General features: G+C 38.5%; 3 protein-coding genes across 5 annotated transcripts; 2 read left to right on the forward strand and 1 right to left on the reverse strand.

Moving 5' to 3' along the window:
- The first annotated feature begins 809 nt into the window (after positions 1 to 809).
- On the forward strand, positions 810 to 4,949 carry LOC138591778 (dr1-associated corepressor). The gene is made up of 6 exons (XM_069662467.1): positions 810 to 941; positions 1,676 to 1,748; positions 2,113 to 2,206; positions 2,510 to 2,626; positions 3,195 to 3,294; positions 4,413 to 4,949. The coding sequence occupies exons 1-6, from the start codon at positions 900 to 902 to the stop codon at positions 4,437 to 4,439; spliced, it is 453 nt and encodes a 150-aa protein (XP_069518568.1). The 5' UTR covers positions 810 to 899; the 3' UTR covers positions 4,440 to 4,949.
- A 130-nt stretch (positions 4,950 to 5,079) lies between these two features.
- On the reverse strand, positions 5,080 to 10,534 carry ahsa1b (AHA1, activator of heat shock protein ATPase homolog 1b). Its single transcript, XM_069661818.1, has 9 exons — positions 10,336 to 10,534; positions 9,001 to 9,191; positions 8,616 to 8,698; positions 8,405 to 8,522; positions 8,010 to 8,101; positions 7,708 to 7,836; positions 7,411 to 7,512; positions 7,245 to 7,296; positions 5,080 to 6,100 (listed from the first exon to the last, which is right to left on the reverse strand). The coding sequence occupies exons 1-9, from the start codon at positions 10,413 to 10,415 to the stop codon at positions 5,928 to 5,930; spliced, it is 1,020 nt and encodes a 339-aa protein (XP_069517919.1). The 5' UTR covers positions 10,416 to 10,534; the 3' UTR covers positions 5,080 to 5,927.
- Positions 10,535 to 16,470: 5,936 nt separating this feature from the next.
- Positions 16,471 to 23,606, forward strand: cdca4 (cell division cycle associated 4). Of its 3 annotated transcripts, XM_069662117.1 has the most exons (3): positions 16,471 to 16,567; positions 20,490 to 20,627; positions 20,974 to 23,606. In XM_069662117.1, the coding sequence occupies exon 3, from the start codon at positions 20,983 to 20,985 to the stop codon at positions 21,901 to 21,903; it is 921 nt and encodes a 306-aa protein (XP_069518218.1). In that variant the 5' UTR covers positions 16,471 to 16,567; positions 20,490 to 20,627; positions 20,974 to 20,982; the 3' UTR covers positions 21,904 to 23,606. The 3 variants fall into 3 exon arrangements, with proteins under 3 accessions (XP_069518218.1, XP_069518217.1, XP_069518219.1); XM_069662116.1 differs by lacking the exon at positions 20,490 to 20,627; XM_069662118.1 differs by lacking the exons at positions 16,471 to 16,567; positions 20,490 to 20,627 and adding an exon at positions 16,587 to 17,275.
- Positions 23,607 to 24,275: the final 669 nt, after the last annotated feature.

A 24,275-nucleotide genomic window follows, 5' to 3' on the forward strand; every position in this document is an offset into this window, starting at 1 on the left:
CTTATCTTTGACCTTTGTAGTCATTAGTGCAACCAGAGCCTTCCAGGCAGAGTAATATAAGGCTGATAATCGATTTGTAATTGAAAACAAGTCAGGTTCAACTTCAAGTGTTCATGTGGATAGATTTCAACACAAAGTTGTTCATACCTGGATTAATAACTTAAAAGAGAGAGTAAAAGTAAAATAGTTATTAATTATTTTTAAATTATCTGGTTATCATAAATAGCATCTTTTTTACTTGGTCTGCAGTTTTTCATCATGCCTACTATAAATGTTTTATTTGCAAAAAATGACTATTTTATTGTATTTATGTGAAAGAAAATTTAGAAATGGGTCCAAACAAGTGAAAAACGTATCCTCAGATCCAGAAACTATAATTACTAAATATTTACATTTGTGTTATAGAAAAGGTTTATGTATATTTACCATCATTTTAAAGATTGAGACCACATGTGCCAGAATTTCTCGGCCTACCAATATACAAAGAGTTGCAAAAACTTATTTTGGAGAAATTTACAAATATGTTTTGTTATGTTGTGTTTCCACCATTTGGGGCTTTAAGACAACTAAGTGACTAAATAATCGAATGATAGTTAGTCTAGCCTTGAATTTTTACGTAATTCTTTTTAATTAGAAGAATATTAAATATAAAATACGGTGTACTAGAAAGCAGTAAACTTTCTCCAGTTTAAAATGTTTATTACTTTGTAAAGTAATAACCATGGCGTCATGACGTCATCTTTGGGGTCACGCGGGGTTGACCTCAGGTGTGTGCGCGTATTTTTTTCTCCATCAGTTTTCAGGTTTTAACCTGCGGAAGGTAAACAAATGGACTCGTCGGCGGTTTGCGGTAAAAACATGAAAAATGTGATCGAAACGCGCGGATTAAAGCGAAGAAAATGCCCGGACAGAAGAGAAGATATAATGTGCGGTTCCCTCCCGTGAGTACAAACTTTATTCTGGTGCATTTTAGCTGTCTAACTGTCAGGTAAAAAAAGCTAGCCAGTTGCTGCGTGAATGTAGCATGGAATTGTTGGTAGCACCTGTTGCTTTCAGGGACTGTCGGGAATCTGAAAAGTCACATTCTTGTCAACTTAGAAAACACTACGACGTAGAGCAATACGTTTTGTTAGACACAAGATATTTGCGCCACGGACCGCACGGAAGATGACTTAACAATTTATGTTAAATCTAAGTAGTTGACAGATACGATATATTTGTCTTGTTTTGACGACACAAATGCCAAATTTACCCTTTAAAAAATACAAATGTTGTACGGAATGAAGAAAAGAACATGGGAAATATATCAAATAAAAATGACAAAGGAAAAGTAATTGAAAGGCTGCATAATAATACGATTTAGGAATGAGTTATGATACTTTTGTTTATATTTTATTTCTGTTATTTTTAATCTTTTTGATGTAAATACGCTAACTCAAATACAGGTGCTACATAGATGTCTCATGCCACTAAAAGAATTTCGAGAAATGATCAATTTATTAAGAATTTAACACAAAAAATGTCTAGGGTATATTTACTGTAAAATATGTTCTCAGATTTCAGATGTAGGAAACAGAGGTTTACAAAGAGCACATGAATGCAGCAGCTTAACTTGCAATGTTTTTTTTTCTGAAAAAGTTTAAATCTTTGTTTTATTTTGTTTTTTTGCTGCCAGGGTCGCATCAAAAAGATCATGCAGAAGGACGCAGAGGTGGGGAGGATAGCGATGGCGGTTCCTGTGATCATTTGTATCCTTTAAAACCTGCAAATGTGCATAACAAAGTAGCAGGTAGTACAAAGGTTACTGCTCTGGAGATTTCAGTGGTTTTATTCTATGTTATTTCATAAAATCCTTCTAGGCTCCTAAGCATGCTGGGAGTTGTAGTCCCGGGAGTGTGGCCTTAAACCAATTCTAACCTACTTTTTTTATGTCTTCCAAGTATACATAGTTTTTCCTTCCTGGAAAAAGTTAAATTGAGATCATCATGTGGACAGAAACCGTGAACTGATGGAATTCTTCCAGGCTCTGCAGCTCTCTCTATACACTGTTAGTTCTAAATGAGGCTAAATTTGAGATTGTAGATCTTTCAAGTCCTGAACTGCAGAGATCAGCGCGAGCTCTGGAAATGTTCCTGAAGTGTCTGCTGACCAAAACCTGTCTGATAACTCAGTCAAAGCTGAGCACCGTGGTATCTGTCGCCCATATGTAAGTACGCCCATTGTTCCAACTTCACTGAGGTTTGGCAGCCACTTAATATGAACTTAAAGGGAAAGATCCTTATTCTATTCAGGGAACTGGACATATTTCTGTTGAGCATCATTTTCTGTGTAGTTTTTAACAAGACATAAAACTGATGGGCATACATCATAAGGCGACACAGCAAAATACTTATTCCATGATTATTTTTTTGCAAAACACTCAAATCTAGATAAATTATATCGGTAACTGACAATTTAAAGTAACATAAAGTAAGTGGAGAGTTCATTTGTTGTGTTTAATGCTTTGTAGGAAGCAGTGCATAGAGTCAGAGATGCTCTTCCACTTCCTCAAAGACCTGGCAGAGCGAGCCACAACTACGGCAGGCCAGAAGGACAACAGAGGCATCAATTTGTGGCCGTTGTTCAGGTAGAGACCGACAGATTTATCATCAGTTTTTACAGTTTGGGGTAACAGTGGGTGTCCTCAGTTTACTTAAATAGATAATATAATTTGCTCATGTCATAGTTTTAAGACAACAAACTTTTTTATTTTTTAGAGAAGCTTAGTTTATTTGTACTTTAAGGAGCTAGAGTCACAACAAAATACTGTGCAAGTGAGGTCAAATCTAAATACAATTATTGTTGTTTTAAGTTCTGCATTTTTAAAGTATTTCCAACTTATTCTAAACTACATAAGTTCAATTAAATCTGACATTGAAAGGGAGCTTTGTCTTGTTCCTACAGTACTATCGACATTAGGGCTACAAGGTTTAATTTCATTTTCAATTACTGTATATCGATATATTTAATAGTTGTTTGGTCTTTGAAATAAATAAAAATGTATGTTCTGACAATTCTTCAAAATTGCTTCTTTAGTTCAAACAACCTTCCAAGATAGAAAGATTAAAATATGAGCAAGAAAAGCAACAAATCCTAAAATTTCTGACTAATTGTTTCAGCTCTTATTTATATTTTCCATCATGTTTTAGTTCCAGGACCAGGCGGCATGAAACTTCTGTTAAAAAACCACCTGAAGCTGTAGAAAAAGCACCACGATCGAGCCTTGACTCCCTGGACAATGACTCCAGCTCCAGCGTGAGTAACCTTTGACAAAATACACTACAGTTATCATAGAGACTAAAACAAAAGGTACAATATGTTTTTATCCTCTTACATTGATACTACATTCGCAGAGATCAGGAGGATCCTCTTTTGCTTGTCTCATTTGGCTGACTGCCGGGGTCAGCCCTACACATGGGTCTGTATGTGACTGACTGACTGAACAACTGAGTGAGTGAGTGAATGAGTGACGGTACTTTCACAGCTGGAGAGAGAGAGTGTTGTGACATCACAATGGTGGATCATGGAGCATATTGGACCTCCACTGACGCGACTCTCCGTCTATACGGCTCTGGATACTTTGTTCGGGGAGTAGGCGGGGCTGCTCCTCCGCTGCTCATCTGCTGTCCTCACCTACGTCCGCAGTGCGCACCTGCTTTCAAACACGTCATCGGCCTCACAAGGACAGTCCTTGTAACACATTGCCCAAGCGCACATTGACCTGATGCGGTCAGCCACATGCTAGGTTTTGACCTAGTCTTGTTCATTTTAACTCCTCATTAAAGCTGGTTATGTATAAAGGATAGATGCTTTGCTCAGTGGCACTTTAGCAGAATGAGGTAAAGTTTAACTTGATGCACTTCATGTCTTCAAGTCTTAATTTTCATATTCTTTATATTGTAAACATTGGCACCCTCCACTCTGCAGCGATTTACGTTTTTAAACAGACATATTTAACACATTTCTTTGTTGTAATTTTATATTTTATATTGACAATTCATTGGATCATGTGCTTATTCTTCTTTTTCTATGTTTATTTTGATGACTGTGCACTAAAATACCAGAGTAAATTCATCGTATGTGCTCACGGATTTTGCTTGAAAACTGCTTTTGCTTAAACACCGAAGGCTAAAGGTTACAATGGCGACCCCATGAGGCTGTAATGTGCATTACACTCCAGGAAACAAAGTGTGAGAGACATCTATTCTATTCTTAGATTCTGACCTCAATTAAGGAAAAATGTGAAGCGTGTCCAGTTACACGAGAGAAGAGGCCGTGTTGTTATGTGGATAAAAAGGGTTTGTCTAACTTGAGGAAACATTAGTAGTAATTTATTACAAGATAATTAACCTCACTTGTTCTGTTTCCTTCAGGAGTCGGAGCTCTACATCTGCCTCTGACTGTTCAGCCAGAGGAAAGTGCATTTCATCGTGTCACGTTTGTTTCATCCAGGTCACCATTTTGTGTGAGGACATTTGCTGAAAAAAAGGGGAAAACATGTTTTGTAAAAAGGAAGAAAAAAAAAAGTGATATTTTAGATGTTTTTCTGCTAAAAAATTTTGTTTTGGGGATTTTTCTTGTAAATATATTGGTATTTATAGATTTAGTTTTGTAGTGGAGCCCTTTCTCTTTTTGTTTGTAGCAGATATATTTAATTTAACGTCGAAGGAAATGCTTACAGTTAGCATCAAACGTTTGTTTTGTAGTTCTCTTTGAAATATGTTACGCCATGTTCTTGTCAAAATATACAACACTAGCCAATATTGCTATGGTGGATATCACAGATTTCCAAACCATTTTACAGTGCGCCCCCCTTCCGTACCAAACTTGCTTATTTTTGCTGCAAAGTGGCTTTTGGGGTTTCTGTTTTTGAGCGTTTAATTTTAAAAGCACTTGTAAATTAACGTTTTAAAGACAGCAAACCTATGAAATGTGATCAAATTGTAAATAAATAAGTTCATTTCATCGTCTGTGTTTGACAAGTTTAATGTGAGTAAGTTTAAAAGTTGTGCCCACATGAATAAAAACAGATCAAACGCATACAGGGATCGGTTTATTTCAACCAACTAATCTTTTTACAGCGTGAAGGATGAAATGATGAATAAATAGATGCGTTTTTGTTCTGAAAACTTTTTTTTTTTACTGGAAATTTACATTTTGATGTCAAATATAGCAAAATGTCTCTTAGGTTGCTACGCTAGCTACCCGCATAAGGAGGTGAAACTGTTTCCACGTGTTGACAGTGACAAACATTAGCGCTAACGTTCCAGCTGAAGGTCCGAGCTGAAAGTGTGCATGAAATCAAGTCTTAATATAACAAAAGATACAGAACTGCGTAGCTATAAGTGACAGACTTTACGAGTAAAGTTCAATTCCAGTAGTCATTCCTCCGTCTGGCAGTTTGAAATGAAACATGCATCTTGGCTGAAAGCATCTTCTCTACAGTTACACTTGAAAAGAGTAAAATAAGTAAAAAACATCATTTTGAAAGCAACATTTTTTTCCAAATAAAACAAAACTGACATTTATTTTACCTCTTGCAGTAATTACATATTTATAGAATCTGAAGCCAATTTGCTTTAGTGGTTCGATAGTTTCCTCTTTTCTTTATTCAATTCATTTTCCATCCAGAGTCCCAAAGGCACAGTCCATCTACACTCCTTTGAACAACTGACCCAAATACTGACGGGGAGAAATCTCGATTTAAATATGTTCAGAAATTAAAACATTTACACACACACACAGGTGACATCGGCCTCACCCATCTCATGTCTTCCGTTAACTCGTGCCATGAGCTTACAATGGGACGTCTTGCGCCAGACAGACTGAAGGACAAGCAGTTTAAAAATTCAAAACAGAAATGAAAACAGCACTACAGTAAACCGTCTTCAGAAGAGCCGCGCTCCGTAGCCAAATGTCTGTTTAATAGCCTCGAAGTAGTATCTCTTCCAGCCCTCTTTCGTCCGCTCCTCCTCGTTGTCCGGGACGCCTCGACAGTCCACCTTCAGCTCGGTCTCGCTGCTCCGGTCCAAGAATGTCATTGTGATTGTCGCGTAATGCTCTGTGTGGCAGAAATACAATCATGTTAAAGGGCCACTTCGCCGATTTTCAACCTCAGTCCTATCATGCTATTATAGGGAGCTAATGTCATTATGGTAGGGGAAAGAATGCAATTTCGCTCTGCGCCTTTGGAGGACGCTACCCGCTTCTCCAATGGGCCCTGGAAAACCTCCACCAGACTACGTAAAACGCGTCATCTGGCGGAGGCCAGGGAGCTCGCTAAACAACACTTCCTCAATCTAGGGCACCCGCCTCCGATGTCATGTCTCGTTCACAATCATCAGGTTTGAAATGTAGACTGCAGACCTGAAGATTTTTTAGACGATCCACCGGTATATTCTCGTCATATTTCGGATTCTTTACCGCTCTGAGCCACTGCCTACAGCGATCAATGTCCTTGACTGGAAAACGGTCGTATTTCACTTCAGTTTCTCCACAGCTATGCCGCGCAATTCCAAATATTATTGCTTCCATCAATTACAGAGAAGACCAGCTTTGACTGACAGTGTTTTTTTCCAGGAGCGATCTGCTCTTTTAACATCAGTGCCTTTAGAGTTACAGAAATGTAATACTATAAACTTTATTCGGAAAGAAAAGAGAGATATCTTATTTCAATGCTAAACTTTTTTTTTGGCCTTTTATGCCTTTATTCAGAGAGACAGGACAGTGGATAGAGTCGGAAACAGGGGATGATAGAGTGGGGACGACACACGGCAAGGGGCCGAGGGTGGGAGGTAGATGGCTAGATACTTTATTGATCCCGAGGGAAATTTAAGAGTCAAACCTGGGGCCTCACGAGTTAACCGCTGATTAAAATTACTCTGCGATCGAGGGCATTTAGTTCAAATTTCTTTATTATTCGCTGGCTCTGAGACGTAACAAAATGTTGTCTTGTCTGACGGAGAATTAAGCTATGAGCATTTATATTTACATATAAAAAAAGTCAAAATATATAACCATAACATAGAGATGTCTTTAAATTGTATATTTTTGTCTAACAACATAGGATATTTGACTTTCAATGTTTATAAAGATGAAAAGTTAGACAATCCTATCAGCCAATAAATAGTTTCAGCAAATGTAGTTAGAAAAGTGATCGAGTTCAGTGTGTTTCAATAGAATAAAATAATAAAATATCAACATACCACACGGCCAGTTGTTATATCGCCACTTCATTACTATTTTCTCATCAGGTACCTGGTGGAGAGAGGATTCATGGTTTAGAGAATATATCCATGCAAAGTCCTCATTGCTGAAATACACAGAAATATATTTCATGTTGATTTTTTCAAGGTTAAAGGTCAGTCTTACCAGCTCTGTGAATTCACCAAAAACATTTCCTTCTAGGAGACGAAACTTTCCGCCTCTCTCTCCTTCCACTGTGGCTGGAGCGTGTGTGAACGCCTGGACCATCTGCAGATCGAGAGCCAAACTCAAATATTGATATTTTCTTCTGACTGAGTCAAATCAACTCTCGTCAAGTGCTTTCAACCTTTAAGTTTGTACTTGTTAATATTTATTTAGCTGTTTTATCTAGGAGAATATAACATTTGCAGAGCACTGAACCAGAGCAGGTTGAGATACAGCGATGAAACAGATGACGCTCACCTCCTGGTGGAGGAACACCCGGTAGAGATCAGCCGGTGAGGTGAGGAACTTTTCCCTCATGCTGAATTTACAGGTGGGGATCTTGACGCCAGTGTTGACAGGAGCAGCTGTGCTGCTGGAGGAGGAAATCTGTTCCACATGAAAGGAACAAAAGTCTAGTGAGGAAAGATCTGCTGCACTGCCTCAAGGAAAACACTGCAGTGGCTTATATTGATGTATCTGTTCAGTTAATAATTTAGGGACAAGAGCTTCATCTGAAAATTTAAAATGTAGCTGACGGGTGGAGATCTTTTTTCACAAACCTGAGTTTTGTCCATCTTGGCCTTGGACTGTGATGTCGACTGAAGCTTGGCCATGCCGTTGGCTGTAGGCAGGATCATTCCCTGTGTGAACTCTGCAGGGAAACGGGGAAAAAAAGACTTAAAGCTTACTTTTTCTTCTTTATCACTGACGTAAGAAATTCCACATTAAATATAGAAATACAAAGTTTTAAGTCCAAAACTAGGATGTTCAATATCCTCAATATTTTAGAAACAGTATTCAAAAGTTCAATAACAATGCCTTTTTTCATGTGTTATGATTAGATTTCATGGCTTTTCTATTGGCTATTATCTGTTCTTGTGTGTTCTGAGTTTAGATGGTGAAAGGAACCTTTTGTTATTATTGTGATGACTGATTGTTGTCTGGTTTCACTCACCTGTTTTTAGGAACCCAACATAGCTTCCCAGTGCTTCGCGGATTTTATCAGCTCCTTTTGTCTTCATCAGGTTGGTCAGCGGCGTTTCAGGTTCCTCTTTATTCAACGATACAGAAATCTGGACAAAGATCACAGGAGGAGTGTCACCGTATTGTTTCTACACCACTCAGGCAGTTTGAGTCATCATACACATGTTGTTTGTGAATCTTACATCAAGATCCTCCATGTCGTTCTCATCAGACAGGTTTGGAACTTCAATTGTTCCTTTATATTTCACTCCTGCTTTTGACTTTCCTGATAGAATAAAGAGAATACAAATGTTTCAGAGATTTAAAGCCTCTTTATGCCTGTTTCTTTTATAGAATCCAGATAATAAAACGAAATGTATTTAATTCCTTGTTTTGTAAGCTGACATGTTACCATCCTGCTCACTTCACTATTTCAAGAAGCATTTGACTGTCAAAATGATGATGGTTTTCCTGGGAAACATGCACTGCAGCACACTAGTATTAATTTCCTGTTTCCTCCCTATTAGTACAATTTTGAACAATGTCATGACAATATATTTATCATGAACAAAATCAGCATCTACTTACCGGTCCAGGTAGCTTTTAGGTTCCATTCATAAAAGAAAATAAGTTTCCCTTTGCGGTTGTTAATGGAGGCCTCTCCTTCCAACTTGCTGACCTCTGTCACCTCGCAGCTCCCTTCGTCGTTCTCCACGGTCACCCCGAGGACCAGGGCTTTTAATTTGTCCGACGACCAGTTTGTTGCATCTCGTTCAGTCCTGAAAAGTCCAGCAGATATGATACTAATGAAAAAGTAAATCCAAACAAGTATACAAAACAAATATGCATGTCTAGCAGGTTTCTTTCTATTTAATGTTTGTATTCTAGTCTACAAATATGCTTTTGCATAGATGCATAGCTTTCAACAATCAGTATACTACGGACCAATTTATCTTTAAGATAAGATATATCAGAATATAGGGATTTAGGGAAGATATTTTCCCCTAACAATAGCAGCAGTCAAGTTTTATAAGTGAACTCAATCTGCAACAGGTTGATGCTGAATAGCCTTTCGAGATAATTGTTGGGTAAATTGTATTCCTCATCTATTTTTACATGCACACATTATGTGAGTGTAAGTATAAAGTATTTGCATGTGCTAGCTGTACATAACTGTACATATAATTGGATTGATGAATCATTGCAGTGAACTTTTAAGTGTTCTTAATTTTAAGTCAGAGGTACATGATCTTATTCTACAGCTGAGCATGTAGTTTTTAGCAGAATAGCTTTACTGCATTGCTGCACAACATCATTACTATGCCAGAAATACAACCAGATATGCCATGTGTGATGAATTACCGATCTAGAGCAAGATTTAAGTTAAATCTTCAACTATCTTAACCCGTACTAACGTCTGCCTGGACACGAAGAACAACACATACAAAGGGTTAAACATTGTAACTTAAATTGTCCGAAGAACTGTCACATGTACAGTCAATTAATAAATGGGTCTTTCTCACGTTTTCTATAGTTATAATGGCATTAGATTATACTACATCTCATGTAATTACACCGAAACACGTGTGTTGTAACCGACACAGTGTTGTTCACGACCACCAACGGTCAAAATCCTCAATGCATGCATTAGGAGCTACAGTAGCTAGCTAAAAAGGAAGCTAACCTGAAAGCTACTGTAAGGTTAGCCGGTTTAGATCTTCAAATGTGAACGTTTCCTTGCATAATATTCTACAATTTACACTCACAACTTTCAATGAAAATGTCCCTGACAACAACTGGTCTATTTAGGGCACCAAAATCTAAAAATAACAGCCGTAGCTTAACATAATACAAGCTGAATGTGTGATGTTAGCATTAGCGGGCTGGCTTGCTAGCAGTCAGTGTCCTTTCATCAAATCTCACCAGTGCCAGTTGTTGACATTTGTCGCATCGGCTCTCTCTTCTACAATCCAACGAGGGTCTCCTTCTCCCCACTTAGCCATTACGCACGTTAAATTATGTAAAAAGTTTTAATGTGTAACGTTGTGTGCGGGTTTGTTTGCCGGTGACTGTCCCGGTGCACGTTGTTTCTAGAAGCCTCTAGCTGCTGCTGGTTTCTAGCGGTGCTCCTGCGTTTATCCGCCGTGCACAGAAATTGCTGGAAACGGAACATTGTAGAACGTGACAAAAAATGTCCCCCCCCTCCTGCCGGAAGTTATTTTTCGAAGAGTAGTTCCGCTTCGTAAAAGGAAGAACTCTGAAAAGACAGAAAACTTTAACAATCATAACCGTAAGCAGTGTCCGTTACTTTTATCAATAAATTGCCTTCTTTGTCTTCTCTAAATGCTGCCTTTAAAGACACTGTGTATTTTCACATAAGCCGAAGTTTACAGTAAGCAAAGTACTACTAAAGCATGTACGACTTTTAAGACTGTTTCTGGCACATACTCACACTACCACCTTAATACACATGCCCTTACCTACACTACATACAGTATGCTTTTACATACCCATACATACTTATACTATTGTCTACACTGTAGGCCTATATATCTTATCTAAAGTGCCACCTGTTTATTATGTATGTGTATACTTTTCTACCTACTGCAACTGCTGAACACCCTCTGGTTAATACTTTATAATTGAACTATGTTTCAATGAGTAATTGAGAGCATGCCCGCACTTTCAATTATGTGTCAGAACAATTAAAACAGAGTAAAAACACACAAAAGTAGCTGTTTTAAGTTACTTTCAATAGTCTGAACAAGACTTTCCTGTTCAGAGTCTATGTTTTTTTTTTAGCACTTCTAGTTAGCTGCTTACCTATTTCGTTTTCTTGGTACTTACAACAATATAGTTGAATCTAATCTAAAATAACCAAATCTAGTCTTTATTCTATCAGGCTACTTCTAACATAGATAAAAAATAAATAAAAAATACCAGGTGATCCAAAGGGTTGGTTTGTCAAAAAGAAATGTATAGCTAAAACAGTTTACAGTCTGTTTATAAATACTGAATATTATTGAGTTTTAAACAAAGCAAGACATCTGATCAGTTCTGGCTTTTTACTGCAATTTTCACATTTTTTCTGACATTTTATAGACATAAAAAAAAGTTGATCGATAATTAACATAGTGGTCAGTTGCATCCCTGAAGACATGCCCAAAGTATTTACATAGCTCACAGTCACATTCCTCCAACAAACACAATTTACATATTGAACAGTAAGCAGGAAAATGAAGGGAAAGCTGTTTCATTTAACAGCCTTTTCCATTGCTGACATGAGGAGGGAACATCTTGCTATCTTTATAGTGCTCACAGGTGAGAAATCAGTGAGGGATCATGTCCATTTGCTATATTCTCAGCACACATTTTGAGGTGTTTTAGCAAAAAAAGAACCTTTGTTTCTGTACTCACAGCTTGCCGAGAGGTTTTAAAAACTGCTGTTAAATCTATGAATTATGTAACTTAGAATACTCTTGTTTTGCATCATTCCTATCACTTAAGGTTTATTAATTATCTGACCTTCAAATAGGAACCCTGTCAGGTTTGGTCTTAAGGATAATGACTGTATCAGTGAGATGCAAAATCAGGGACGGGATCTAATCATCTTTTTTTGTCTCAAACCCAGAGTTTTCCAAAAATAAATATCCAATAGCCAATATTTCACCAAAATACATCGCCAATAGGAAGGCAGATTAGAGTAATAACCGAGAGTGAAAACAAAAAACCTCCATGGCAGAAGTAATAAGCATCACCAGCACCGATAATTGGCAATAATTACACCAATCGGACTCAAAAGATGTTATGTGTGGTAGTTTTGGCATTAAGAAGGAGAGAAAACAGGACTGAAAAGACTCTAAGGGTGGATGGCGATTATATCAGTGACTGGATGGGTAAAAGGGAAAATTCAGGAGGAGATAAACAAGCCAGATGTTGACACTTGAATCAATTTTCAATGGAGGTTTTTACAGAGGAATACACACACTTTTAAAAACTTGTAAATATAAGTGACGCCAGATTTATCTCTATAACTTAAATAATCCCCAATGGGCTTTAAACTCTGTACAGCAACATAAAAACTTAGATTCTAAGACCATTTATTCTTTTGCAAAAAGTGTATGAGTGCGAGAATGTAAGTGTAAATTGATCTCTGTATCTATGGATGGATGGATCTAGTTGTTTTACTATATACGGGGAACAGTATACTTAAAGTCCTCAATAATACGCAAAGCCACTCAGTTAAACAGAGAGACTTAGTGATAATCTTAGTGAAGCACACTCACACCTGGCTGAGTGTGGTTGCAATATGACCTGAAACGTTTACCCAACTGCCCCAGATGTTGTCTGGTACTTCCAACCACAAACCCAGCGTACTTTTACTTGCATCACAACATGTTTTCGCTAATAGAAATATCTAGTTAATAGATTTTAATCCACATACTATTTCAAGACGTTAATGGGGTCTTGCAATGTTTATGTGAATGAGTTTGACGCTTTACGTTGCTTTTATTAATAGTACTTTATGTGTAAGACATTGGGTGATTGATATTCAAGGCTATATTTGAGACGCATTAATGCCTGCCTATCAAAACTAACCATGAGCAGACAGCCTGAGAAATACAAAACACACACATTATAATAAAAGTTATGTGAAATACTCAAACTATTAACAATAATATAGCTAAAGGTAACTGTGTCTTTCCTTTTTAAACATTGAGAGATCTACTTTTAATGCACTCTGCTGTAAACTGTATAAACAAAACCGTGTCGCACTCCCATTAATCAGTCCTAAAACCTTCTGTATTTAAGCGTCCATACATGCCTGAAGAAAACTGCTTTTCCCCACAGGAAGGTCAGAAATTGGAGCTCCTGCTGGTTTGAGTTTCAACATAAACTTAGGAAGACAAAAATCTCATTTGAAAACGTCCAGCTATACATACGTTCATTCTTAAATATTGCGATTTAAATTTTAGTCATAGAGGCTTTGCTGATTCAAAAATGCTCCGGTTTCATTCTGTTGCCCTCAACTCCATTCACAAGCACTCAGAGATAAAAACTACTGTGCAAAGTAGTAAAACATGCTTAAATAAAATGTTATGATTGCATCGTCCTGGCTTATCGCCTAAAGATGTGGATGTAGCAGCTTTCTATCTTTATTTGTTGTAACTAGAGGATGTGTGTTGGTTATTGATTATCCCAAAGTTGTGATAGCCCAGAGAGAGAGTGGCTTCTGATGTTACTACTGTAACTAATGGAGGTCTTGATGAACAATTTTCTAGAACGTATATGATTCAAACATGTGCATTATTTTACAACAGTTAGTTCCGACAAGTAATCTTATTGGATAAGAGTGCTGATATAGAGTACAACATCACTGGGACTTATCACTCTGCTTCTGCCAGGTGTTCTGAATACTACTAATTAACATTACAGCAGACCGTATTAGTCAAGCTGGTACCTCTGAATCACACAGCAGACTCTTATTTCACTGGTTGATAATAAATCAATTATCAAAATAAAAAGAGAAATGTACATGATAAAAACAGCTGACCTGTGGTAACATGTATACACAGGGTGCGCGGGATTCTTTGGGTTGCTTGGCAACAACAGTCAAGTTTCAGTGAAGTTGTGGAACTACTTGGGTTGGTAGAGCAAAAAGTAATCTGTTGATTGTTACTTTGTTCTTACTTGTCTAACTGTTGTTATACAAATAAAGTATCATGAACATGAGCCCAATGTTTACGTTTCACTGGCATCAAGTTGCAGAAGTTCAAATTTTCAACAGTTAACTCCTGCTGCTGTTGTCAAGTGTCAAGTGATGCAGATCTGAGGTGACAGTGTGTTTGTGGGTGCTTGGACTATTTAAAGATGGTCTGCTTAGCAAGAAAAAAAAACTCTCTAATACCCACCAGTTAGTAAATTCTGATTTAGTTGTTGATGGAGCAACTGCATTGAGTATTTAGATGCACAATAATGTGAATGTCACATCTGTTCACCCAGCTGTGACGATGATGATGCAGTTGGTTTTACTGGTTATAATGTTGTTTTTATCGACAGACCGAAGTCTCCCTGGTGAGGTAGACCTTACGCGAATCAGTTAGTAGCTAAGTTACAGATACCCACTGTTTGTTTAATCGAACTAAATACCAGGTCAATTACCCACTGTTTACTTGTATATTTTCTAAGAGTGTATATTTTATATATTTTGTTATCTAATTTTGTACTTTTTATATATATATATATATATAGATATATATATATATTTTGATCTTTATTTTATTTTTTTTTTACCCTCTGTGTGCTGATTCTTTCCTATTGTATTGTACTGTATAAGCTTATAAGCTTATAATATTAGCCCCACTGTGACCTACAAAAATAAATTCCTATTTTCATATGCATCGGCAAGATCCAATGTGATGTGCTACTGCCTTTGGTGGAATAAATACTCAGATCCTTTACATAAATAAAAGTACTAATACACTAACGGAAACATTTCAATTCATTTTCTTTCCAAAGTAACATCAGTAGAATGCACTTGTTGAAGTATGAAGTATAAAAGAAAAAAGACCTCTTGGAGTGACAAGATGTTTTTACTGACACATCAATGTTTAAGTTTTACTGTTGTACATTGTATAAGTCCAGGGGTTCCCATCCTAGGTCGTAAGATAAATCTGAGGCGCGGTAACATGATTCATAGCAGAGGAAAGAAGAAAAAAGAAATATTAACTGAACATATTTGTATTCGTTTTGAAGCTTTTCTCTAAAAGTTTTGTTTTACTGGTCAAGAATTGTGAAATGACACTTCTTAGGGCCTCAAACAGTTACTTAAATGAAACCATCTGAGAAGCTTAGAGGGGAAATCCCTCTTTGGTAGCACAACAGCTCACAGACATCCAAAACAGGACAAAGAGCACCAAGTAGACACTGCTTTTTGTAAACAAGCCTCCTTTTAAACAGTGCATTTTATTTTATGAGCAAGTAACCTAACTGAGTAAATGCACTAAGTACTCTGTGACCCACTTGCACGACTTAATTTTGATATCGTTCTCCAAAGTGCGTCTTGAAAAGGGGTTTGCACGCTACTGTTATCTTGGCCAGGACACTTGTAAAAGAGATTTTTAATCTCAGTGAAGCTTCTCCTTGTTAAAGCTTCTGTGAGAAACATTCGGTTTGTGTTGACTTTGGCGGCCCCTGTGGACAAAGCCGTACCTCTTCTCTCTTTGCTGATTTTGTCCTGTACACGCTTAAGTAAAAAATCTCATCCTGCTTTCTTTTAACAGTCATATGTATCACTCACTTTAAACTTTTACCCTGGAAAAGGTAAACAAAGGCAGTGTGCCGTTAACAGCACTGTCTGACACCTACCCCCTGCCAGCAGTTGCAGGCATTAAAAATCACTATATAGAAATAATCAATCTTGATGCTGATTATCTGGTTTGCTTTTGTAGGTCATACAGAGTAATCAGACTTAATTTCAGTCTGTTTCATAACCAGTAAAAAACTCCTCACAGGAGCTTTAATCTAAGGAAAGAAACTGAAAAGAAACTTGTTACCATAGCTGTAAATGTAGTAAAAACAATCTAAGTACAATGGGTCAGTGGGAGATGTAAAAAGTAGAAGCAGTATAAACTGTAAAAAGTATAGCCAACTCTAGCTTCAGTGAAGTACTTGAGTAAATGTACTAAGTTACTTTCCACCAATGGGTACTGCTATTTTGTACTTAAGTAAATAATCTAAATAATCCCTTCAACCCTTATTATTTGTTTGTTTGTTTTTGTTTGATTAAAAAAGATCTAAGTAAGCATAGATGTAGGGTAAATACAAAGCAAATATCCTCGCTAACTAGTTCCCTTTTTATGTCTTGTATTCAATGCCAATATCAGGCGTTTACATGTTTGTCAAATTAAAGCATTAGGAGGAGAGAAAAGCAGGGAGAAATCATTAGAGAGGAATCCCAGGCATATGGCTGGCTTTTGTCGGCTCCCCTCCCCCTCCCTTCCTTCCCTCCTGCCGTCCGCTCCGCAGCAGCAGCAGGACAGAGGTAGTTCAGTTTTTGAAGCCGTGGCATGAATGATCTCATCTGAACCTGATCTCCGCTTTCCCTGCCGTCGATCCTATGACCGAGACGGGAATAAAATAACACAAACACGAGGTGAGTACGGCTGCCCAACCACCCGGCGATAGTCGTTTTAACCCGGTACCCTGGTGACCGTTTGTTGTTTTTAGGAACTTAACAAACCGAGCCGCGGCGAAAACTCTTGTTTTTGGCTAGAAAGGAGGAAGGACCGCGGAGGATGTGTGGGTGGGCGCTTTCGGCTAATTAGCTTCACGCATGCTAGCCTTCATATTTTATCATATAAAAGCCTAAAAAGGCCAAACTGATATGGATGCCGAGCGTTTTGTACCTCCACGGTAGCATCGTTTTTCCATTTCACCTAGCTCAGTTAGCTAGCGGGCAGCTCATAAGTGTAAAGTCAGACCCGTAGCATAGCTAGCCGGCTGTTAGCTACTAGCGCAAAATGGCCTCATTGTCGCTCCTCGGTAGCTCTGATGCTGTAAAGACAAAGCATGCGGCAGTAACGGCCAACAGGCTCGAGCCGCTGTTCTCAACCGCTCCAACGGCTACTTTTTGGCGGTTTATAGTGGTTAAATAATGATTTTGATGGGGACGGGGAAGGAAATTAGCGCCGCCGTGTTGTTAGTGTATTTATTAATTTAGTAGTACGTGCTATGAAAGTGCTGGTTTTCAGTGTGCAGTGGGGGATGGGCCATGCTAGGAGCCATTAGTGTTGTGACGTTCGGGAACGATCCGATTCTTTTGAACGGCTCTTTGGAGTGAACGACGGGAACCGAGTCGTAGGTGAGAGCCATTCTGTTTTATAGTTGTGGCCAAATTTCACTGAATCAGATTGAGAAATACTTAATTAATCCCCAGGAGGAAATTCGGGCATTACAATTGTTCTGACACAGAGAAAGCTTAGAGAAACATATGGTATAAAATAGAAGTAAGAAAAATGTCAAATATGTGCAATACATATACAGTAAAATAAGATATAGTAAAATAAGAGATATACTATAAAACTACAAATACACTGCCCGCCCTAGCTCCACTTTATGCTGGATTACCTCAGGCAGATTTTTTCAACTGCAACTCTGCTATACTAGGTCATGAGCAGCAGAGTCATATCACAACAACATAGTGGCGTGTGTGAGCAACATAACCCTACGCCAGTTTTTTTGTTGACATCTCTGTAGTCATACAGAGTTGTATTCTAAATTATTGGTGAATCAATGACATTGATTAATTGTTCCTACATTATTCTGCTGTTTCTTTTTAAATTTTAAAACCCTGTGTCTTGACATGGGAGAATATAGTGCAGGCACATCCGCGAGTCTGACCACTCTCTCACCTCGGATCTTATGGCTCCGTTCCTTTCTTTCCGTTCTTTTGAACAGCTCTCGGAAAGGAATGGAGCCATAAGATCCCGCTCCTTTCTAAGAGCCGAAATTCCCAACACTAGGAGCCATTGACGTAAAGCAAGGATGCATTTTGTTTGGTTTCTGGCTCCTAGCATAATACAGTACGAGACAACTGCTCAGTTTATAGTAATGTTTACCCAACACTGTAATTATGAGCACTGTCTGACCTATATTATATTGTGTAATACCAATAACTTGCGCCAATACCACTTGCACAAATTCAACAAGGATTTTCTTGCACCTTATTACTCATTTCCTGATGTCTGCTTGACAAGTTTTTGAGCGTTATGTGTCAGCATATTCATGTTTAATCTTGTCAAAACAGTGTGACTAAATTAAATGCTATGGCCCCAAATTAAGAATATAACAGGACTGCGAAGGTTTAAATTAAAGTAATGCTTATGATTTGATTGTATTGGAAATTATCTAGGCTTCATCTTAATCGCTCCTATTAAGACAAAATGTCTTGAAATTAATATTAATCTTTAAAGTTATGTTATGAGCAATGTTAATACTTGGAGTGTAGATAGATTGGCTCCTTAACCATGCACAATGAAGCGTTTGTATTTTATGTGTTCACTTTCAGTCTGTAGTATTTGATGTAAATATATTAGGTTTTGTGTTATTGGAAGGTTTTTTGGTATATTGTCCCACACTGAGTTTATGTCATTGGGCCCCATTAGTTTGTGTTTTGAAAACTTGCATTGAATTTCTCTAAATTTATTGAAAGAATACCTGAAAACCCAATTGACCAAAAAAATTTTTAGCTGTATGTGTTGCTACTATTATTTGTTCAATGCATGTTTGTCTTCTTTCTAAATGAAGAACAGGTTTGAAATTAAATATTTAATATTTCTTGGTAGATTTACAGTTAAATTAACTGCCCTTTAGAATCCTTTAGATTTGCCTGCCAAAATTAGAACTTTAGGGTGTTGAATGATAGGATGATTCATCATTTAAAACATCTGTCATGTCCAAAACTGTTGTTTAATTCTCTCTGCAGTGTGCTTTCTCTCAGGTTGTAGGTCTTCCTGGTTGTATTTAATTGTGTATTTTAATTTGTACACACTGTTGTTTTTCCCTATAGGGGGCTAGTTCTCTTTAGTGTCTCTTGTTTAACAGGGCCAGCACAAACTCACTACACTCGAAGACAACACATGTCCATGTTTGTTTTCTCACCGTCTTGTATTTTAGATCTCTGGACATCTTCATAAATGACTTTTTTCCTATTCTGTCCACTGTCAGGAAATGTTTTTTCTTTATGCAAGCGAGGACTCAAAGACATCCAGGCTCCAAAGCCATTCAGTGTACAATAGATCCACTTTTTTGGGTATGGATTATAACTTTTTAAGAAATGGTGCTGATCTGATCAATCAGGGGAAGACAGTAGTTGTAATCTAATCAATCTTTCTGATTTGGTGTCAGGTTTTCATGAGTGTAAAGAAGCACAGTGCCTCCCTCCTATTGAAAAGGAGAGCTTTTAATGAATTGCTAATTAGTCATCAGTCAATATATTGATTAAATGTTTGCTTAAGTGTTGATTGAATGTAAAATGCTGAATTCTTTGGTGCTTTTGTCATCAGTTTTTGGTTGTGCAATCATATATAACTCCCATTAGTCCCCCCTAAATGTGTTAATTGTGTGTAATTTGCACAGATTATGGTGTTGAAGTTTTGCCTGGCATCATAATGAACACTTAAAGAAGTCTAATTCTTATTTGTTGGTGTGCAAATGAATTGTGACAATAACAGCAGAAAGGTGGGCAGTTTCTGTAAAATTGTTGACAACTCTTTGCTGTTTGATTTGTATCCTGTAAACCTTAATCCTGTGCTTTTACAGCCCAACATGAATCAGTACTTTTTTCATTGTACCCCTGGTTTTATTTATTGTGATTATTTTGTAAAAAATGTATCACAAGTGGAAATTTGAAGCAAGTGGAATCATTCACCCAAATGCCCTGCCCACAGGTTTTTACACAGAGGAGACACAGCCGGACACTGCACACTATTTTTCTGTCTGATGGAAATTTAAATGCCACAGGCTGCTGTTCAGCGCTCAGCCTCCTATTTATGTGCATCCCATCTATTTTGGGGAGTCAGAGAGACTTTAATGTTGGCAGGAGTGTTGTTTTGTTCCTTTAAGACATCTGTGTTTTCCAAACGGTGTATAATAAGGAAGTTGACTCTACTTTTCTTCCCCTCCCTCAGTGAACAGAAAGTGAAAATCTTGTTCTACTAGTTTTTGAAGCGTGTCGTGTGTAGACCTGGAAACCTGATCTCCCTTGTAAATATTAGTGGTTCATGGTGGTATATATTGTATTGTGAATATTGTAAATGCTGTTATTTTCCATATTCTTATCACTTTTACCCCCTCAAAAGCTCCCTTTATTGATTAGGATCTTTTCTTGATCACAGGTGGCAGTGTGAAAGAATATAAGTGCACTGATCATGTAACTTGAGTGCTGTTTTTTTGTTTTCTGACAAAGGTCTCTCTAGTCTGTGCTTACTTTGATGCAGCGTCGGCTTTTAGTTGGTAACCATGCTATTTTCGGTGGCTCAGTGGTCTGTTAAAAGTGTGGTTGTTCCGCCCAGCAGGAGTCTTGCTTCAGACTGGCCTAAAATGGGCAGAAATGGTGCTGAACAAAAGCTGCTTGTCGCTCGTACAAAAGTACTTGAAGCGTTGCAGCCGGGACCAAGCTGCATTGCTATTGCCTGTGCCTCTCAACAGGAAAGGTATAGCAAACTTTAAGAAAAAAACTACAACAAACAATTCACTGTTTACTGTAGTTCATAAAGAGTTTAAACCTGTAGAGTTTATTGATAAAGTCACAGCTGCTGTTGAGCAGATTGTAGCCATAGCTCCCTCATGTCGATCCACAAGTACTTCACCACATAGCCTCATCACATGACATTTACATCATTAAATACATGGCACTTACTCTTTTCACTATTTTAGCTAGTGATACTAAGAACAATAGGCATTTTGTGTGTTTGTCAGTGTGAAAAATTAGTTAATGTTCAGATTAAGTGTTACTGTCGGATGTCTGACTCTGCTTCTGTCTCCTCGCCATCACTACAGAGAGACAACATGTTCCCGAAGGGCACCAAGCGCAAGTTCTCAGACTCCGGGGAGGAGCCGGTATCCAGCAGTGACCAGGTCCCGACAGTTTCCTCTGTGGCAGCTCGGACGCTGTCATCCTCCTACAGCCTACAGCGGCAGTCACTGCTTGACATGTCGCTGATCAAGCTGCAGCTTTGCCACATGCTGGTGGAGCCGAACCTGTGCCGCTCGGTGCTCATCGCCAACACGGTGCGGCAGATCCAGGAGGAGATGACCCAGGATGGGACCTGGCAGATAATGACCCAGGCCCTGGCAGCCGCCCAGTGTCCCGCAGACCGCCTGGTGGCCACAGAGGTGCTGTGCCGACAGACGGACCCTGCAGCTCAGGCCGGGCAGAGCCCAAAGCCCTTCTCTGTGGTCGGTCTGGAGGAAGGCTACCATACGGAGGAGGTGGTGATGGAGGGAGATGTGGAGACAGAGGTCACCATGTCCACTTTGTCGCCCGTCTCTCCGCAGCTTTCCTCTGCTTCTTACCTGGCAGGCCCCTTCGGCATGGGACCCTGCTGGGAGGAGGAAGAGGAAGATGGCGACTGCGAGGACGAAGAAGAGGAGGACAGCGAGGAGTGTGTGTCGGAAGGAGAGGAGGGGGACCGGGACCACCTGAGCGCAGACTCCAGGACAGGGGAGCAGGTTTTTGGGACATTCGAGATCAAGCACCCAGCGCCGCCCCCTGACCCTGCGCTCGAAGAACTGTTTTCAGACGTGGACCCGTCCTACTATGACCTTGACACGGTGCTGACAGGCATGCAGAGCGCCCCAAAGATGGGGCCTTACGATCTGCTGGAGAGCCTTTCCTCTCACGGGCCGACCACCCTGAGCTCCAGCACGAGCTGCAGGTCAGACCTGAACGAACTGGACCACATCATGGAGATCATAGTGGGATCCTGAAACTGAGAACATTCCTCTGGCCTGTACTGATCCCTCAGACTCTTTCCAGACTATGCACAGTACACATGTGCATGTTCTGTATGTGGTATTGTTACACATGGAGATTGTTGGAGGTTTTGGGACAAGGTGGGAAATTAACAGCGAGCCAAGTAGATTTGGGATCAGCTGTTAGAGGTGTAGTTAGTCTGCTCTAACGGCCGCTTAGGAAAGCTGGCAGCTGCTGTTGGGACCTTCATCTTTTATTCAAAGAAATGTAATTGGCAGTTAAAGTTTTGAGGATGAAATGAATGAATTCTGGGATTCACAAGCCGTCGTGGCCTGTGGGCAAGCAGTTAGTTTCCTACTTTGTCGATGGAATCCAAAACTTGACAATATCTGTGAGAGGGCAAAGATAATTACCTATACCATGATGCATTCTTATTTACGTACTTTCCATGTTTACGTCTGTCATACATTCTGTCATACTAGCTCCTTCTGGACGTATTCTCTGCCATTTTGTCCATTTCTATTTATTGTTACATGGACTGAGGAACAATTCATCACACTACACGCATCAGAAACCAGAACAAATTGTAAATCCAAATCTATGAATCAATGCATATTTTCCTAAAGATTTGAGCAATTATGAATGGAATATATGTATATGTACGTATGTGTATATAGAAATATATTTTTTGCATTATACAGCTGGGGGATTTTGCAAGTATCATTTGATATTTTTATTATTTTTTTTCCCTCCCAAGCGGTTTTTAAGATTTTAATGTAGCCAGACTCGAGACAGTGTCTTCCCATGGTTTGGTATAACTAGTCGACTGTAACAGGTGTCAGGGCTGGCATCGTCACACTTTCTAGGCGCTGTTTTTCATTTCTCAAAAGCTTTATGCAGGGCAGGGAAATTACTACCAGCCACAAACCACACACTGGTTAAGATTTGACTCTTTCTGGTAAGTTTACAGGAACCAGAGGGCAAGTTTAAGTAAGTTTCCTGCCCTGCTTTTCATACAGATCTAATAACAATAACAGCTTTTTTCTAAAGCATTTGGTGAAACCACGGGGTGATAACTGCATCAAGAAGCCATATTTCTTTCTCTCATTTGTTAGAACTACAAATGAAGAATTCTGTGTGTTAACCCAACCTAATTTATTGTTGTTTTATTTATTGTATTTATTATATCTAGGTACAGACATGCCATATTGACTTATCAAATCAAACACCAGGCCCGATGAAATTATATTTATCCAAATTTTGCCCTCCGTTTTTAATGCAGTACCTATTTATTCCTCACATTTTTTTATTATTATTATTAGTAATAATAATATCCGGGTTACTATTCAAATCACTATGCAGCTCTGTCATACGTGTTTCAAAATGATTGTATACGACTCAAATGTCCTTTAATTCCTTTATGCAAACAGTTGCCTTTCTCCTAAAGATGTGGAAAATCAAATGCATTTTTCAAAAAATTGTTCCTTATCATGGTGATGAAGAGATTAACTCAGGCAAACAAAATGTATTGACAAAAATACAGTATTACGACACGCTTAATACCTTACCACAACACTCCTGAAGGATGTCACTCTGGTCTGAATGGGAGCTAGAACTTCAAAGACTAATTACCGTTGTAAAATGTATGCATTTTTTTATATTAAGGAAAAACATTGTAGCATCTTTGTAAATATTTTTTATAATAAAAGGTGCAACTATTAATGTTTGGTGTCAGTTGGATCACTTGTAGTATAAAGGCCTAAACAGTTTCCTTTTCTACACAGGTTCTTGACACGGGTATTGACTTTCTGATTTGGGTGAGTTTTAAGGATAAAGGAAGCAGCACGTATAATTTACTGTCAAAAATACCTTTTCAAAAACCAAAACCAACCATGCGTCCCCACACTTCCGGACACCCCTACCCTGTTATATTTTTTGCCCTGAGCCCTTTCATTTCTACGGCAGACAAATCTTTACAAATATATTAGTTGCTGAGCCTTTAAAATTTTTTTTCCAGCTGCAGAATCAAACCGTGCTTTTGTGCTTATCAAACAGTGCAACTTTTTAAGTTTTTTAATAGTCTATGGACAACAAGGAACATCTCTGACATAGAGGAATAAATTGGCTTGGGCTTTCAATAGACAATACATAAAACACATTAAGTTTTTAATCTAGTTGCTTATGAAGACTGCTCATATACAAAGTTGTTTGTTACACCGCATTCATACTAACAGATTATGGACCGAGGAGACAATTCAGAGCCAAATAAGAGGAAATTGGCATTTGTATTGCAGAAAATTAGTTGCATAAGACACCATCTGTGTGTCTAGGTGTGTCAACAATGAGGGAAAGATTATCAGCAGCCATAAATAAAAATGTTCCAGCA

The sequence above is a fragment of the Semicossyphus pulcher genome, unplaced genomic scaffold (assembly GCF_022749685.1).
Source record: "Semicossyphus pulcher isolate SPU_LCO1_2020_fin unplaced genomic scaffold, fSemPul1.0.p SCAF_14, whole genome shotgun sequence".
NCBI lineage: Eukaryota > Metazoa > Chordata > Actinopteri > Labriformes > Labridae > Semicossyphus > Semicossyphus pulcher.